Here is an 18,073-nt window from a genome sequence, read left to right as displayed (position 1 = left end):
CATGCACTATCATGCCTGGCTAATTTTTTGGGTATTTTTGGTAGAGATTGGGTTTTGCTGTGTTGGCCAGGGTGGGCTTAAACTCCTGGCCTCAGATGATCTGCCCTCCCAAAGTTCTGGGATTACAGGCATGAGTCACCACACCTGGCCATCTCTTGGAATTTAAAAAAAAAAAAAAATTTTGATTTTTTTTTTTTTTTGAGACGGAGTCTTGCTCTGTTGCCAGGCTGGAGTGCAGTGGCATGACCTCAGCTCACTGCAAACTCCGCCTTTTGGGTTCAAATGATTGTCCTGCCTCAACCTCTCAAATACCTGGGACTACAGGTGCCCACCACCATACCTGGCTAATTTTTTATATTTTTAGTAGAGACAGGGTTTCACCATGTTGGTGAGGCTGGTCTCGAACTCCTGACCTCAAGTGATCCACCTGCCTCGGCCTCCCAAAGTGCAGGGATTACAGGCGTGAGCCACCATGCCCGGCCAGAAATTTTAAATTTTTTTTATACAGGTGAAGTCTTGGTATGTTGCCCAGGCTGGTCTTGAACTCCTGAGCTCAAGTGATCCTCCTGCCTCAGCCTCCTGAAGTGCTGGGATTATAGGTGTGAGCCACAGCACCCTGCCATCCATTTCTCATTGATTTTCGGTTGATAATTATTTCCTATACTTTAATTTTTTTCAGCTTTAGTAGTAAGAGTTTTATAAACAAACATGTTCATTGTTACCATTATACGAAGGTCACCCAACTTTTCACAGAAGAGAGCTACTTTTGATTCCCCAATCCTGTGGTTGGTATTTAGGTTGGAGTTTAACAGTTGCTTAATAAGAGGTGAATGGCTGCCAGCTCAGCTTCCCTGTCTACTGGACCTCCCTGGGAGCCTGTAGGAGAAAGCAAGAAGCTTTCACAAGTCTAGAATTTCATATTTGGGACAGACCTGTAATTAAGCAGCCCCTTTGTCACTTTTTTTTTTTTTTTTTTTTTTTTTTTGAGTCGGAGTCTCGCTCTGTCACCCAGGCTGGAGTGCAGTGGCAGGATCTTGGCTCACTGCAACCTCCGCCTCCAGGATTCAAGCGATTCTCCTGCCTCTGCCTCCCGAGTAGCTGGGACTACAGGCGGGTGTCTCCACACCTGGCTAATTTTTGTATTTTTAGTAGAGATGGGGTTTCACCATGTTGACCAGGCTGGTCTCGAACTCCTGACCTCAGGTGATCCGCCTGCCTTGGCCTCCCAAAGTGTTAGGATTATAGGCATAAGCCACCATGCCCAGCCTGTCACATTTTTTTAAAGCAATTTAAATCTAAGTGAATCTACTTCTAAAACAGGAAAGAAAATAATTCATTTCAGCAAGTGATTAACTGAAATAGAGTATCTCCATTTCCTTTGTTTTCTAGGAGCAGGCTGCCCTCTGGGGGTAAGGAGTATACCATGAAGAAGGCTTTTAATGCATTTCATACATTTTGGTATTAACTACAAGCTTCAGTTATATTCTTCTGTGTTCATTGATTGCATCACCCTGAAATGTGATATTTACAGGACCATTTTATGATGACTGCATGAAAATGAATGGCAAGATCTGTATACAGACTTGCTTAGTTGTTAATGTCATTCTGTATTATAAAGTCCTTAGACAATAGGAGATTGTTTTTGTGTAAATCTTACTGTTTTAATAAACTCAGTTTTCAGGGACTAAGAGCTTGACTTTCACTGTATGTGTGTGTGTGTGTGTGTGTTGTGTGTGTGTGTTTTTTTTTTTTAACAGAATATTGGAAGTGGCAAGATGTTCTCAATTAACAGATGTGGGCTTTACCACTCTAGCCAGGGTAAGTATTTTCTTTTGGTTCCGTAGGTTTGTTTCCATAGGTTTTGTTAGGACTTTTTATTTCAGAAGAACAAGCAGCAAGGGAAATGTGAAATGTTAGCAGAATTGGGTGTGTGAGACAGGGTTTCATGCTGTAGCTACAGACCTGCTGATACCAGAAAAAATACAAACTGCTCTAGAAATGCACACATGCATGGGAGAATATTAAACCCCTTCATGATACTTTAAAAAAAATTTTTTTTTAACTTTTTGAGATGGGGTCTCATTCTGTCACCCAGGCTGGGGTGCAGTGACACGATCTCGGCTCACTGCAACCTCCACCTCCCGGGTTCACGCCATTCTCCTGCCTCAGCCTCCTGAGTAGCTGGGACTACAGTCGCCCGCCACCACGCCCGGCTAGTTTTTTGTATTTTTAGTAGAGACGGGGTTTCACCATGTTAGCCAGGATGGTCTCGATCTCCTGACCTCGTGATCCACCCGCCTCGGCCTCCCAAAGTGCTGGGATTACAGGCTTGAGCCACCGCGCCCGGCCTAATTTTTGTATTTTTAGTAGAGACAGGGTTTCACCATGTTGGCCAGGCTGGTCTTCAACTCCAGACCTCAAGTGATCTGCTCACCTTGGCCTCCCAAAGTGCTGGGATTACAGACGTGAGCCGCTGCACCCATCCATGAGACTTGATTCTCCACAATTTCATAACATAATACATTAAGCAGGTGCTTCTTGGTACTTCGTGAAAAAACTTATTGGTTATTTGGTATATGACTAGTGAATGAAAGTAATATTGGGGCCGGGCGCGGTGGCTCAAGCCTGTAATCCCAGCACTTTGGGAGGCCGAGACGGGCGGATCATGAGGTCAGGTGATCAAGACCATCCTGGCTAACATGGTGAAACCCCGTCTCTACTAAAAATACAAAAAATGAGCCGGGTGAGGTGGCGGGCGCCTGTAGTCCCAGCTACTCAGGAGGCTGAGGCAGGAGAATGGCATAAACCCGGGAGGCGGAGCTTGCAGTGAGCTGAGATCTGGCCACTGCACTCCAGCCTGGGCGGCAGAGCGAGACTCCGTCTCAAAAAAAAAAAAAAAAAAGAAAGTAATATTGAAAGAAACTACATGTCTGGTTTTAAATGGAAAGGTTTTAGTAGATTTTCTGTATTCTCCTGAATATTTTAATACTTGGATGGGTTTACAAATTACTATATGGTAGTATTTAAAATTATACTGACTTTGACCAGTGTTATGGGACAAGGGGATGGTTGGTTGCTTTTAGGCAGATGGATAGAATACTAATTAGGTGGGGGCCAGCACATGGCATGACTAAAGGAGGACATAGCTTGGGTGCAGTGGCTCACGCCTGTAATCCCAACATTTTGGAAGGTCAAGGCAAGCAGATCGCTTGAGCCCAGTTTGAGCCCAGCCCGGGCAACACAGCGAAATTTCATCTCAATAAGAAATACAAAAGTCTGGGCGCGGTGGCTCATGCCTGTAATCGCAGCACTTTGGGAGGCCAAGGCGGGTGGATCACCTGAGGTCAGGAGTTCGAGACCAGCCCGACCAACGTGGAGAAACCCTGACTTTACTAAAAATACAAAATTAGCCAGGGATGGTGGCGCATGCCTGTAATCCCAGCTACTCGGGAGGCTAAGGCAGGAGAATCGCTTGAATCCGGGAGGCGGAGGTTGTAGTGAGCCGAGATCATGCCATTGCACTCCGGCCTGGGCAATGAGCGAAACTCCGTCTCAAAAAAAAAAAGAAAAAGAAATACAAAAATTAGCCAGATGTGGTGGCACATTCCTATAGTCCCAGCTACTTGGGAGGCTGAGGTGGGAGAATCACCTGAACCCAGGGAGTCACAGCCTGCAGTGAGCCATGATCACACCCACTGCACTCCAGCCTGGGTGACAGAGTGGGACCTTGTCTCAAAAGAAAGAAAAAAAAATTAGCATCACACTAGCTCTGAAACACCAAAGAATTTATCAGTGTATTTAATATTACCTCTTAGTTTTCTGGCCTTAAATGTTTCTCATGTTTTAAATGTTTGTACTGTAATGTTTGGTTTTGTATTTTGTAGAATTGCCATGAACTTGAAAAGATGGACCTGGAAGAGTGTGTTCAGGTAAGATGATAGATTTTAATTCAGAAGTACATTAGACACTTAGGTAATACACAACATCAGAATGTCCAATTCCCTACCCTAATGTAGGATACTGTAGTGCCTGACAGCATTGCAGATTCTCCATTAAATAAGGTATCTTCCAGGCAGAGGTGCTCATGGTACGTGTTACAGAACTGTGGAAATATATGTCATCAGTCAGGTTGCCATTAGAAAGGAGGCCCAAGCATTCAGGCCATAAAGCTGTTAAAAATATTTCCTTAGACCTGTAGAGTTATGATACTAGGAAATAATTAAAGCCCCATCACATTGATCTATATAACACTGCCTTTCTTTTTTTTTTTTTTGAGACGGAGTCTGGCTCTGTCACCCAGGCTGGAGTGCAGTGGCCGGATCTCAGCTCACTGCAAGCCCCGCCTCCCGGGTTCACGCCATTCTCCTGCCTCAGCCTTCTGAGTAGCTGGGAGTACAGGCGCCCGCCACCTCGCCCGGCTAATTTTTTTTTTTTTATTTTAGTAGAGACGGGGTTTCACCGTGTTAGCCAGGATGGTCTCTATCTCCTGACCTCGTGATCCGCCCGTCTCGGCCTCCCAAAGTGCTGGGATTACAGGCTTGAGCCACCGCGCCCAGCCAGCACTGCCTTTCTTTAGCTTTGCTGTATCCTAGATCCCTGGCATCATTAGCCCTAGAGACCTAACTCTGCATAGAACTCTGCCTTTAAGCCAAACTGATCTCCTGATTAACAGTTTCTATTTTTTAATTATTATTATTATTTTTTTTTTGAGATGAAGTTTCACTCTTGTTGCCCAGGCTGGAGTGCAATGGCACGATCTCAGCTCAGTGCAATCTCCACCTCCCAGATTCAAGCAATTCTCCTGCCTCAGCCTCCCAAGTAGCTGAGATTACAGGCATGTGCCACCACGCCCGGCTAATTTTTTGTATTCTTAGTAGAGGCAGGATTTGACTATGTTGGCCAGACTGGTTTCGAACTCCTGACCTCAGGTGATCCACTTGCCTCGGCCTCCCAGAGTGCTGGGATTACAGGCGTGAGCCACATTAACACAATTTTAAGAACTTTGAGATTATTAATTGACCAAGGAAAAACTTCCAAGATGGGACTCTACAAAAGAAAGAGCAATTAATTTTTTAATGGTAAAAATAAAGGGAGGATATGTCAGTAACTGTAAAAGCCACTTTCTTTTTTTTTTTTTTTTTGAGACGGAGTCTCGCTCTGTCACCCCAGCTAGAGTGCAGTGGCGCTATCTCAGCTCACTGCCAGCTCCGCCTTCTGGGTTCATGCCGTTCTCCTGCCTCAGCCTCCCGAGTAGCTGGGACTACAGGCACCCGCCACCACGCCCGGCTAATTTTTCGCATTTTTAGTAGAGACAGGATTTCACCATGTTAGCCAGGATGGTCTCGATCTCCTGACCTCGTGATCCGCCTGCCTCGGCCTCCCAAAGTGTGGGGATTACAGGCGTGAGCCACCATGCCCGGCCGTAAAAGCCACTTTCTAAAAAATTACATGTTTTATAGGCACTGCTTAACAGCTATTAGTTCTTACTAAACTAAAACTTGTTCACATCCGTTTATCTTATACATGCCTGAGTGTCCTCTATGTCCTTCCAGTGTTATTCCTTCTGAACGGACATGCCTGCCTGCTTGCCCACCCCCTTTCTCTACCATTTTTTAGCCCCTGTGAAGCTATGTGTACTAGAAAATAATAAACTCAGAGTTGGAGAAGAATTTGAAAAGAAGTGCTGATTTACTTTCAGTCCTAACATAACCATGAAAACTGTTCTTCCTACCTGAATGTTCATAGTTAACCCAGATTCCAGCAGTGCCTGGCTGCCACCCTTGGGAAAATAACCCAAGTTATCAATACTGAGTAGTGGCATGCTTTATTAAAAATTTTAGAATGTTCCAACATTAATTTTTTTCATAGAGCACTATCTTCTGATTCCTTACTCTGATGATTCTAAGGAGATAGAACAAAGTCCAGCAAGTAGACGTTCTGGGGGACAGATTTTTTTAGAGACAGGGTCTTGCTGTTATCGCTCAGACTGTTTTTTTTCTTGCTGTTATCGCTCAGACTGTTTTGTTTTGTTTTGTTTTTTGCAGTGTGGGGTGGGGAGGACAGAGTCTCACTCTGTCACCCAGGCTGGAGTGCAGTGGCTCAGTCTTGGCTCACTGCAACCTCCACTTCCCAGGTTCAAGCAATTCTCCTGCCTCAGCCTCCCAAGTAGCTAGGATTATAGGTGCCCGCCACCATGCCCAGCTAGTTTTTGTATTTTAGTAGAGACAGGGTTTCAACATGTTGTCCAGGCTGGTCTCAAACTCCTGACCTCGGGTGATCCACCGGCCTCAGCCTCCCAAAGTGCTGGGATTGATTATATGCGTGAACTACCATGTCTGGCCCTGCTCAGACTGGTCTTGAACTTTTAACCTCAAGCAGTCCTCCTGCCTCAGCCTCCCTAGCAGGTGGGACTATAGGCACAAGCCACCACAACTAGCTACCAAGGGGACAGATTTTGATTCATTTAAAAAATAAAACAGATTTTGAATAGAGCTGTCTAAAGATGAAGAGTAGAGATGACTAGATGTGTTCAAATGTAGCCTGAGTGGATTCTCATAGAACAGGTTCAGGTAGCCGATGCAATTTAAACCGAAAGATTCTGTTATTTGATGATTGATTATTAAAATGTCTGGACTAGAAATGTAGTCAAGAATGAGGTATGGGGGCTGGGCATGGTGGGTCACTCCTGTAATCCCAGCACGTTGGGAGGCCTAGGCGGGTGTATTACCTAAGGCCAGGAGTTCGAGACCAGCCTGGCCAACGTGGCAAACCCCCATCTCTACTAAAAATATGCCGGGCATGGTAGCTCACGCCTGTAGTCCTAGCACTTTGGGAGGCCAACGTAGGTGAATCAGCTGAAGTCAGGAGTTTGAGATCAGCCTGGCCAACATGGTGAAACCCCGTCTCTACTAAAAATTCAAAAATTAGCTGGGCATGGTAGCACATGCCTGTAATCCCAGCTACTTGGGAGGCTGAGGCAGGAGAATCGCTTGAACCCAGGAGGCGGAGGTTGCAGTAAGCCGAGCTTGTGCCACCACACTCCAGCCTGGACAACAGAGCGAGACTCCATCTCAAAAAATTAAAAAAATCTAGCCTGTGATCTCAGCCACTCGGGAGACTGAGGCACGAGAATCACTTGAACCCGGGAGGTGGAGGTTGCAGTGAGCCAAGATCATGCCACTGTACTCCAGCCTGGGCGACAGAGACTGTCTCAAAAAAAAAAAAAAAAAAATGAGGTAGGGGCTGCTGTGTACAGTGGCTCACACCTGTGATCTCAACACTTTGTGAGGCGCGGCAGGAGGATTGCTTGAGCCCAAAAGTTGAAGACCAGTCTGGGTAACATAACAAGACCCTGTTTCTGCCCAAGAAAAAGTTTTAAATGTCTTGGGCATGGTGGTGTGCACCTGTAGTCCCAGCCATTCAGGAGGCTGAGGCCGGAAGATAGCCTGAGCCTGGGAGGTTGAGGCTGCAGTGAGCTGTGATCGCACATGGTGGCCTGTAGAGCTTCGGGAGGTTGAGGTGGGAGGATTGCTTGAGCTCAGGAATTCAAGAGCAGCCTGGGCAACATAGGGAAACCCTGTCTCTACAAAAAAAAAAAAAAAAGTAATTTAAAAAATTAGGCCTGGAGGCTTGTACCTGTTGGTCCAGCTACTCAGGGGGCTGAGGTGGGAAGATTGTTTGAGCCCAGGAGTTTTAGGCTGCAGTGAGCTATAATTGCACCACTGTACTCTAGCTTGGGCAACAGAGCAAGACTAAAAGGAAAAACAAGAATCAGGTATGACTCAGGATTGTATTTGGATAATACCTGAAATCAACATGTGTATTTCTTTCAGATAACAGATAGCACATTAATCCAACTTTCTATACACTGTCCTCGACTTCAAGTATTGGTGAGTTTGACTTTGAAAATTTTATGTGTTTACTGGGTTTAATCAAAAGCCGGTGCTACAGTACAAGAACGCGGCTCTTAGTGTCTGGCTACCATTTTAGGAAAGGATGCTTCTCCAAATTGCCAGCTTACTGAGAACGAGAACCAAAGGAGGAGTACCTGAGTGAAGTAGGAAACAGATAAGAACTGAAAAAGTTGGCCGGGTGCGGTGGCTCAAGCCTGTAATCCCAGCACTTTGGGAGGCCGAGACGGGCGGATCACGAGGTCAGGAGATCGAGACCATGCTGGCTAACACGGTGAAACCCCGTCTCTACTAAAAAAAATACAAAAAACTAGCCAGGCGAGGTGGCGAGCGCCTGTAGTCCCAGCTACTCGGGAGGCTGAGGCAGGAGAATGGCGTAAACCCAGGAGGCGGAGCTTGCAGTGAGCAGAGATCCGGCCACCGCACTCCAGCCTGGGTGACAGAGCGAGACTCCATCTCAAAAAAAAAAAACAAACTGAAAAAGTTAAATGCTTTCTATATCAATGCTTGAAGACTGAAAACTGCCTTGGAACCTACGAGTTCTCTTTTGCAGATAACTTATACTTCAACCTGAATGATGTTTAAATTCTAGAGATCCAGGGGATGAGATGGCCCAAAATACAATTTGCTTCATCTTAAGATCAAATGTTACTGGTCTTAATGTTATTGGTCTTAAGAACCAGTCAAAGCTTTACTAAGGGGAGTTCTGCTCCTACTTTCAGTGACATTACAGGAAGGCATTCTGGGTGACTGTTCTGTATCCAGGTTCATTTTTGGTGTTCGGTGGCACAGTACTATCCAAAATTGGGTCAAGGTTTCTGAGTTTCCCAGGATCAGGGATTTAATAAATATTGATGAAGAGATGATGTGATGAGATGATCACACCTGACAGCTGTAAAAATCTTCAGCTAATTAATTGTTGGGGCATGTTTCTGAACCAGATATTCAATATTTAGTTCAAATTCCAGAAAACTGTGTGCATGAAAAGCTTGATTCCCATTTATCCCTGTAGAGAAGAAAAGTGTTAATTTGCAGAAGGGGTAATTTTTAAGGCTGTCTTAGTCTGTTTATGAACTAGTTCATAGTCATTACATGAATTTATAAAATATATTTAGAATCACACATCAAAATATCAATCACTGATTGCCAAAAGCATAACCCCACTATCTCCAGTTTTTTTAATTTCACCACTTGGATCTAGTGCCAGCTCCATATTCATCAAAATCAAACCAAAATGTTTCCTTTCCAATTTACACAAGCCTCTGGCTAGAGGAATGCCAGAAGATATTTCAACATCCTTCCTTGCTCTGTTTGGCTGCAGAGTCTGTCGCACTGTGAGCTGATCACAGATGATGGAATTCGTCACCTGGGGAATGGGGCCTGTGCTCATGACCAGCTGGAGGTGATTGAGCTGGACAACTGCCCACTAATCACAGATGCATCCCTGGAGCACTTGAAGAGCTGTCACAGCCTTGAGCGGATAGAACTCTATGACTGCCAGCAAATCACACGGGCTGGAATCAAGAGACTCAGGGTAAAAATGGCTACATAACTCTCCAGCTCTAGTGTTCTCAGCACTTTCCTCTCTTTTCTTTTTTTCTTTTTTCAAATTTAGGTTCCTATGATTTTTATATTTACTTTAACATTTAACAAGGGGGAAAAAAAAGTGCAAACCTAAGGACAGATAGTTTTTCCCTCTGGCTCCAGAGATGGAAATTTAGGAGGAAAAGACCCACTGAAGAGAAGAAAAGTAGGTCTCCTCCCAGCAGTCTCTCTCTAATAATGTCTAGGGATTAATAACATTCCCAGATTGAAGAAAGAAAAAAAAAAGCACATGCCACATTTTTGTTCTGAAGGAAAGAAAGGAATAACAGAGAAAGTGTTTAGTTAAATGGGATTTAAGAATTTTAATTTGTAATTGTGTTTCACATTAAGCCCTTTTCCTGGGATTCATATTTTTTAAGACAACAAGTAAAGTAGACATAGATTTTTACCTTTTCTGTCTTTCTTTTAAGAGATGGGATCTCACTCTGTTGCCCAGGCAGGAGTGCAGTGGCACCTTCTTGGCACACTGCAGCCTCGAACTCCTGGGCTTAAATGATCCTCCCACCTCAGCCTGCCCAATAGCTAGGACTACAGGCACACACCACCACACCTAGCTAATTTTATGAAAAACTTGTGGGTTTTTTTTTCATTTTTTAAGACAGGGTCTCCTCTGTCACCCAGGCTGGAGTGCAGTAGCTCGATCTTGGCTCACTGCAACGTCTGTCTCCCAGCCTCAAGCCATCCTGCCACCCCAGCCTCCCAACAGCTGAGACTACAGGTGCGTGCCATCACGCCAGCCTGATTTTTTGTATTTTTGGTAGAGACAGCATTTTACCATGTTGACCAGGCTGGTTTCAAACTCCTGAGCTCAAGCAATCTGCCTGCCTTGGCCTTCCAAAGTACTGGGATTATAGGTGTGAGCCACCATGCCCACCCTTAAAAAACTATTTTGTAGAGACAAGGTCTTGCTATGTTTGTTTCCCAGGATGGTCTCAATCTCCTGACCTCATGATCCGCCCACCTCAGCCTCCCAAAGTGCTGGGATTACAGGCGTGAGGCACCGTGCCCAGCCGAAAAAGAAGTTTTAAAAAGCCGGATGAATCTGTGTGTTAGATTGTTCTGCTCAACAGATGTTTATTGGAATATCTGCTTCACACCTGCTGTAGGAAAGACAGTGTGCTTATTCAGGCCCTTAATACCAACCTCTAGGCCAGTCGCGGTGGCTCACACCTATAATCCCAGCACTTTGGGAAGCTGAGGCAGGAGGATCACCTGAGGTCAGGAGTTCGAGACCAGCCTGGTCAACATGGCAAAACCCCATCTCTACTAAAAATACAAAAATTAGCTGAGCTTGGTGGCAGGTGCCTGTAATCCCAGCTGCTTAGGAGGCTGAGGCAGGAGAATCGCTTGAACCAGGAGGCAGAGGTTGCAGTGAGCCGAGATCGCACCATTGCACTCCAGCCTGGTCAACAAGATGAAACTCCATCTCAAAAAAAATACCAACCTCTAAAAAAATCCATGTTGGCCATATGGCCTTGAGCAAATAAAAGAATACCAAACCTCATCTTGAGTTCCAAGTGGCCTCAGTTCCTCTTTCCCTCTTCAGACATAGAGGACTGTGAGCATAATTGCACTGGGGGAGGCGTTACAACCATTTTTTTTCTTCAGCAAAGAGAGCAAGAGCCACAGGTCAACCAGAGCCTCTTACGTGCCTACTTGTATTAGTGTTCCTAGACTGCGTGGCTGTCAGGAATCTCTTCCATCTCCCAATCCTTGGGCGGACCACTTGAGGTCAGGAGTTCGAGATCAGCCTGGCCAACATGGTGAAACCCCGTCTCTACTGAAAATACAAAAATTAGCCTGGCGTGGTGGTGTGCACCTGTAATCCCAGCTACTCAGAGGCTGAGGCAGGAGAATTGCTTCAGCCTGGTATGTGGAGGTTTCAGTGAGCCAAGATCACACCACTGCACTCCAGCCTGGCTGGGCAATAGAGTGAGACTCCGTCTCAAAAAAAAAAAAACAAAAACACAACCAAAAACTCAATGTAGCTTCTTTCAGCTGTGAAAATCCAACTGGAAATCCTTTTTTGGAGAAGATAAGAAATTAATATGATGTCTTTCCTCAGTTTTTTTTTTTTTAGACAGAGTCTCGCTTTGTCACCCAGGCTGGAGCGCAGTGGCACGATCTGCACTCACTGCAAGCTTCGCCTCCCAGGTTCATGCCATTCTCCTGCCTCAGCCTTCTGGGTAGCTGGGACTACAGGCATCCGCCACCACGCCTGGCTAATTTTTTTGTATTTTTAGTAGAGACGGGGTTTCACCATGTTAGCCTGGATAGTCTTGATCTCCCGACCTCGTGATCCACCCACCTCAGCTTCCCAAAGTGCTGGGATTACAGGCATGAGCCACCATGCCCGGCCCTCAGTTTTATTATTACACAAACAGGTACCAAAGTTATATGAGTTGTTCTGGTCATTTAGAACAACCTAGGATGGAACAAAGTAGAACCTAGGCCCTCTAACATCCTGACCGATGCTCAGCCTTTGCCCTGGTTTCATGTGCATTGAGCCCCTCGGTAGTTTTTCTGAGAAGAAACATTGCTCTTTCTGTTTAAGCCCTCTCTCTTAAACGTTTAATGTTTCTGTCTTGTTTCAGACCCATTTACCCAATATTAAAGTCCACGCCTACTTCGCACCTGTCACTCCACCCCCATCAGTAGGGGGCAGCAGACAGCGCTTCTGCAGATGCTGCATCATCCTATGACAATGGAGGTGGTCAACCTTGGCGAACTGAGTATTTAATGACACTTCTAGAGCTACCGTGGAGTCTCTCCAGTGGAAGCGACCCCAGTGTTCTGGGCAAGGGTTACAAAGTGAGGGAGGGCAGTGTCCAGATCCCCAGAGCCACACATACATACACATACACAACCTTACCCCCATCTACTCTAGCTTTGTGACCATGGGACTAAAGTTTGTGATGGCTTTATCAAGTAGATTGGTAAAATTTAACCATTCCTTTTGAGGTGCCCAGAAGAAAATCATAGGCCAAGATAGAGGGAGGGGCATTTCAGCAAACCCAGCATTAATGCTACTGTGGTTTTTAAATTTATGTCTAGGGGTTTCTTTGGGGATTTTGGAACAGCATCTGCTGTCCTCTGGGGTCAAGAAAAGCATGGAAAGACAATATATGATGTACCCAGGGACCAGAAAGAAAATTTCTTCACATCTTAGAAATGGTAGACATTCATTGTGACTACAGAGCTTCTATGCTTCCTTGTTTCCATACCAACATGCTGAGCATGCTCACAAAGAAGGCTCATCCATTCCTCCTGTGTTTTAGTATTTGGCCCAGAGGTTTCCTAAATGGTTGCATTGAAATCACTGTGGTCCAAATGTAATTCTTACACACTCAAATTGTCACTGTCTGTAGCACACTTGTGCACCTGTCTTCCGTTCTCTGTTGCTCCCCTCCCACACTCTTGCTCAGTCTGTCACCTGTTCAGTCTGCTTACTCACTCAATTGTTACCCTTTTGCTGTTGTCGTGTTTACAGTTTGCATTTTGAATGATTAGTTGGGATTACCAAACATTTTTTAAAAATATATTATCAATAAATATTTTTTTAATTCTAAATTTTACCATTAGGGGACCCTGCCTGAATCTTTGCCAATCTGAAAGGAAACTATAATGAAAGCAAGAAAAGTTATGAGAAGAAATTGACTATTTTGATGAAAACAGATGCTGCCTTTTGGTTTCTATTTTATCTTCTGATATATGATAATTTGCATGGTATCCCCATTATTCCCCCTATACATTTTTCCTTCTGTCAGACTCCACCAACTTTAAAGGAAAGAAAGAGATGTATTATTAGGAAAGAATGGAAATGATAAATCACAAAACAGAGCCTGAAAGTCCCTACCACCCAAGTTCATACATTAATGATTAATGTTATTATATATTTACTGAAATCTAGGAGTGATCAGTGGCATCTCTGACCTATGAGGCTGTTTTAACAGGAATGCCACTAGAGGAGCTGTCTGTTTCTCTCTTTTCCCCCATTTCTGCTTTTCAGGGATACAAGAATGGCTCTATAACAGCTGGTCAATTGTATGTCAGTGTTAATGGATTCATATCTAGTGTTGGCACCCCAAAGGGCCAGAACCTTCCCATAACCTGTCAGTCATCTCTCTTTTCTGCCTCAGTCTTTTTTTTTTTTTTTTTTTTTTGAGATGGGTTCTCACTCTTGCCCAGAATGGAGTGCAGTGGCGCAATTTCGGCTCACCGCAACCTCCACCTCCCAGGCTCAAGCAATTCTCCTGCCTCAGCCTCCCGAGTAGCTGGGATTACAAGCGCGTGCCACTACTGCCTGGCTAATTTTTGTATTTTTAGTAGAGATGGGGTTTCACATGTTGGCCAGCCTGGTCTTGAACTCCTGACCTCAAATGATCCACCTGCCTCAGCCTCCCAAAGTGCTGGGACTACAGGCGTGAGCTGCCATGCCCAGCCCTGCTCCAGACTTCTGAGTGAAGTATGAATATAGCCAGGTGAAGCATTGAGGCAGCTGAAAGAGAACACTGAGAGGAAGTAGTAGGGGATTTAGTGTCTCTGCTCAGCCTGGGCACTAGAACTGAGGGAGGAATTTAGTGTCCAGGACTCAGAGTCCAAGAAGCAGCACCCTCTTTCCCCCCAAAAAATCAGAGAATAAAGGAAGTAAAATGAGTTTCTAAAGCATGAGAAGTAAATTTCTAAACCCCAAGATTAGAAACCCAGTGTGATTTTTAGTAGGGTGATTTTGAGGGGAGGTCCTTTAAGACATTAATGTGCAGTCCATCATAATATTAATCTTCTATGTGATCCAGACTATTAAAAGACTTGTTTTATTTATTTTATTTATTTATTTATTTTATTTTATTTTTTAGAGATGGGGTCTTGCTATCTTGCCCAGCCTGGAATCAAACTCCTGGGCTCAAGCCTTCCTCCCACCTCAGCCTCCCAAGTAGCTGGGACTACAGGGGTGTGCCACTGTACCCAGCTTAAGAGGCTTGTTTTAATGCTGCAGTTGCTGATTGTACCATCATATATAAGAATAAAGTCTGATTTATCCATTGATTTAGAAGGCAATTGGATGAAAGGGTCTTAGAAGTCTATACTATCCATCAATATTTATCATATTAAATTTATTTTAAATCCTGTTTGATTGTGCCCCTTTAAAAGTGCAAATTACTTGTTTATTCATTCCCCTTTCCCCTTATTCTCTTTCAGATTACCTTATAAGGAATATAATTTTTGACATGAAACTCACTTTCTTGTCTATACCCCTACACGTACAAATACATATGTGCATGCACACATACTTCCAGATGTGGTTGATAATATTCAGATGTCTAGGTTACTCATTCAAACAAAACTAAAGGAGATAACTATTTAGGAGCCATCTGCTTTAAAGTTTAAGGTGTTTTGTTGTTGTTTTAGTGCCTGTACAAATTGACCATAAAACCCAGACTGATTGGTGAGTATGGATTTGAGTTGCCTAAGTTGAGGCTTTTAAGGTACTTCTTTACTTAAAAGATAAGTTTAAAAGACCCTATTCGTCAGTTCATGACGATCTGGGAAATGCTGTTTCTCTACTCAAAAGGTTTACCCACAGGCAGGTCCATGGGGAATTGCTCTGGTATCCCTGCTATTAAAGCAAATTCCAGCCTGTTTGTGCCGAGGACAGAGTCAAGTGAGAGAGAATGAAGACTCGGGTGTGCAGCACTGGTTTGTATGTTGTCAGGCAGAAGCCTTGTTCCTTTCTCAAGAAAACTTCAGGTCCATCAGGCTTGGAAGGAAATACGTTTTCTTATGCTGATTTGCAGCCTACACCAGCTGATGAATATGGTAGGACTTTGAGAACATAGAGCATGGTAAGTTTTGGTCAGGTGGAAAGGAGCCTGACATCTAAACATAATGCTTCCTCTCAACATCTGGGATACTTTTCAAAATTCAGTAAGGCTTAATGTAGGAAAAATTCTTTACAGGAAAAACTAATTGATCTGTTTTAACTTCATAGCCACTCCAAAATAGGCCTTTTTTAATGAAAAAAAAAAAAAAAAACCAGAGTGAACAGAGAGATGTGGGGGTAAGTTAGAAGGTACCCTCAAAGCTACTGCCATAAACCTACAGGTGGGCAAGGAGGAATTACTGTAGTGTCTCTGGAGAAAGTTCTTGAACATCTAAATCATCTCTTTTCTAAGCAGCTTTTCCCCTAATCTCATACCTTACATCTTCCAGCATCAGTTGCTACATCAGTGTCTTTTCATCCTTTTCATCAGCCGCACTGAGCTGACTGCAGCTTATTTTTGCACTGATTTCCACCATTTCCTTCCCACACCCATCCTTTCCCTCTATTTAAAGCCTCCATCTCACCCTCAATAATGCTGCTGATTTACTCTCAGATGTCTCCAGTCTAGCTTCCTTTTTGAATCCTTCTCCTACTCCAGGGGCTTTCATGGGCAGCCTTAAGTTCAGTAACTGTCAGGTGGCTCAGGCCATTTTTCACTGGGTGGTCTTTGGTGTTTGCATACTGAATTTGAATTGAGTTTAAAAGCAAACTGTTGGATATGAGGAAGAAAGGGATATGGCCTTAGCCCTTTTTCCAATATTTGGAATACGAAAGCATATTGTGCTTTGTGTAAAAAATATTTTCTTCTCCTATTCTGCTCTTATCTTTACTGAAGGTAAAAGTATTCCTTAAGTAGCTTTTGCAAATTTCCAGTTTGATTTCCACATTCATTAAGTTGAAGTTTCACATATCCCTTGTATCAAACATTTTATAGGGAAACCTAGTAAATTTATGATGCTTTATTTTGGGCTTTCCAGACTATCAGAGTTATTTAATATAGCCATAATGTTTCAGTAGCGACATTCTTTCATTTCTTCTAATTGCCTTATAAAATGCATTGTTACGGCCCGGTGTGTTGGCTTATGCCTGTAATCCCAGCACTTTGAGGGGCCGAGGTGGGTGGATCACAAGGTCAGGAGTTCAAGAACAGCCTGGCCGAGATGGTGAAACGCTGTGTCTACTAAAAATACAAAAACTAGCCAGGTGTGGTGGCAGGTGCCTGTAATCCCAGCTACTCAGGAGGCTCAGGGAGGTGGAGGTTGCAGTGAGCCGAGATTGCGCCACTGCACTCCAGCCTGGGTAACAGAGCAAGACTGTGTCTCAAAAAAAAAAAAGAAAAGAAAAAAAAATGCATTGTTACTAGTTTGATAGCCCAGTAATGCCATGGGGGACTAAACAAAATACGTGATGAAACCTGTCTTGGTTTGAAGTTGTTAGAAAGTGTGAGAGTGTCACTGTAAAGAAGAGAGTGGCTTCCTGCCTGCTTGTTTAGTCAGCATGTCCTTAGGTGACTGTGTTGTTAGAAGAGCACTCATGGGTCATGGTTGACCCTTGGCCGTTTTCTGTTTATTGTGCTGAAAGTCACAGACTGCTCATGCCAGTCACTACCAGGGAGAGGAGGGGTTTAAAGGAAATTGCTCTATTTTTCCTTTTTCCTCCTTATGTATATGATTTAAGGGTAGGCTTTTATCCTGGTTGTATCTTCTGGCTGACAGACTCTCTTCGATCGTATGTTTGCTCTCTGAATCATTTTACAAAAAGATTGCCTCTCTATCTGCCTGCCAGTCCTAGAATCTTTAGCCACCTCAAACCCAGGCACTGTGAATTAGCCAAGTCCTGTTTGAGAAGAAATGTAGGATGTTTGGTTGGAGTTCTTGAGACAGAACTTCTCTCCCCTTTAATGATATTGGACCAAATAATTCTAAAGCAGTAAAAGGATAATGGGGAAAAATGGAGTCCCAGCCTTTCCTTGCCTTTATTTCTTTTTTTTTTTTTTTTTTTTTTTTTTTTTTTTTTTTTGAGATAGAGTCTCACTCTGTCACCCAGGCTGGAATGCCATGGCACAATCTCGGTTCACTGCCTCTGCCTCCCAGGTTCAAGTGATTCTTCTATCTCAGCCTCCCAAGAAGCTGGGATTACAGGTGCCCACCACCACGCCCAGCTGATGTTTGTATTTTTCGTAGAGATGGGGTTTTGCCATGTTGGCCAGGCTAGTCTTGAACTTCTGACCTCAACTGGTCCACCTGCCTCAGCCTCCCAAAGTGCTGGGATTACACTGCGCCTGGCCAGTTTCTATCATAAATTTTAATGTATGATTGGAAGATACAGAGAGCTGTATAAAACCATATCAGTAGGGTATAATTAGCCCAGGTAGTTTAGGAATAAAATTGGGTTGTATCCAAGTGCCCTAACTTTGACATTTTGATTCTCCAGCAAAGAACATAGGTTACTAGGTTACTAACCTTGCCTTCTCACTTGGGATAAACTTTTTTTTTTTTTTTTTTTTTTTTTTTTGAGGTGGAGTTTTGCTCTTGTTACCCAGGGTAGAGTGCAATAGTGAGATCTCAGCTCACCGCAACCTCCGCCTCTTGGGTTCAAGCGATAATCCTCCCTTAGCCTGCCAAGTAGCTGGTATTACAGGCATGTGCCACCACACCCGGCTAATTTTGTACTTTTAGTAGAGACGGGGTTTCACCATGTTGGTCAGGCTGGTCTCGAACTCCCAACCTCAGGTGAT

General features: G+C 44.0%; 1 protein-coding gene across 6 annotated transcripts in view; it reads left to right on the top strand.

Annotated features, from left to right (window-relative positions):
* Window positions 1-13,090, top strand: part of FBXL20 (F-box and leucine rich repeat protein 20) — a 152,002-nt gene extending 138,912 nt beyond the window's left edge. For all 6 annotated transcript variants that reach the window (XM_031657066.1, XM_031657068.1, XM_031657069.1 and 3 more), the window contains 5 exons: window positions 1,758-1,818; window positions 3,885-3,929; window positions 7,833-7,889; window positions 9,232-9,444; window positions 12,110-13,090. In XM_031657066.1, the coding sequence (XP_031512926.1) occupies window positions 1,758-1,818; window positions 3,885-3,929; window positions 7,833-7,889; window positions 9,232-9,444; window positions 12,110-12,217 (484 nt within the window). In that variant the 3' untranslated portion in view covers window positions 12,218-13,090. The remainder of the gene's footprint in view (window positions 1-1,757; window positions 1,819-3,884; window positions 3,930-7,832; window positions 7,890-9,231; window positions 9,445-12,109) is intronic.
* The last annotated feature ends 4,983 nt before the right edge of the window (window positions 13,091-18,073 follow it).

This window comes from Papio anubis, chromosome 17, assembly GCF_008728515.1.
Source record: "Papio anubis isolate 15944 chromosome 17, Panubis1.0, whole genome shotgun sequence".
NCBI classification, from domain to species: domain Eukaryota; kingdom Metazoa; phylum Chordata; class Mammalia; order Primates; family Cercopithecidae; genus Papio; species Papio anubis.
The sequence above is the reverse complement of the archived record's forward strand: the minus strand, read 5'-3'. Positions and strand labels throughout refer to the sequence as shown.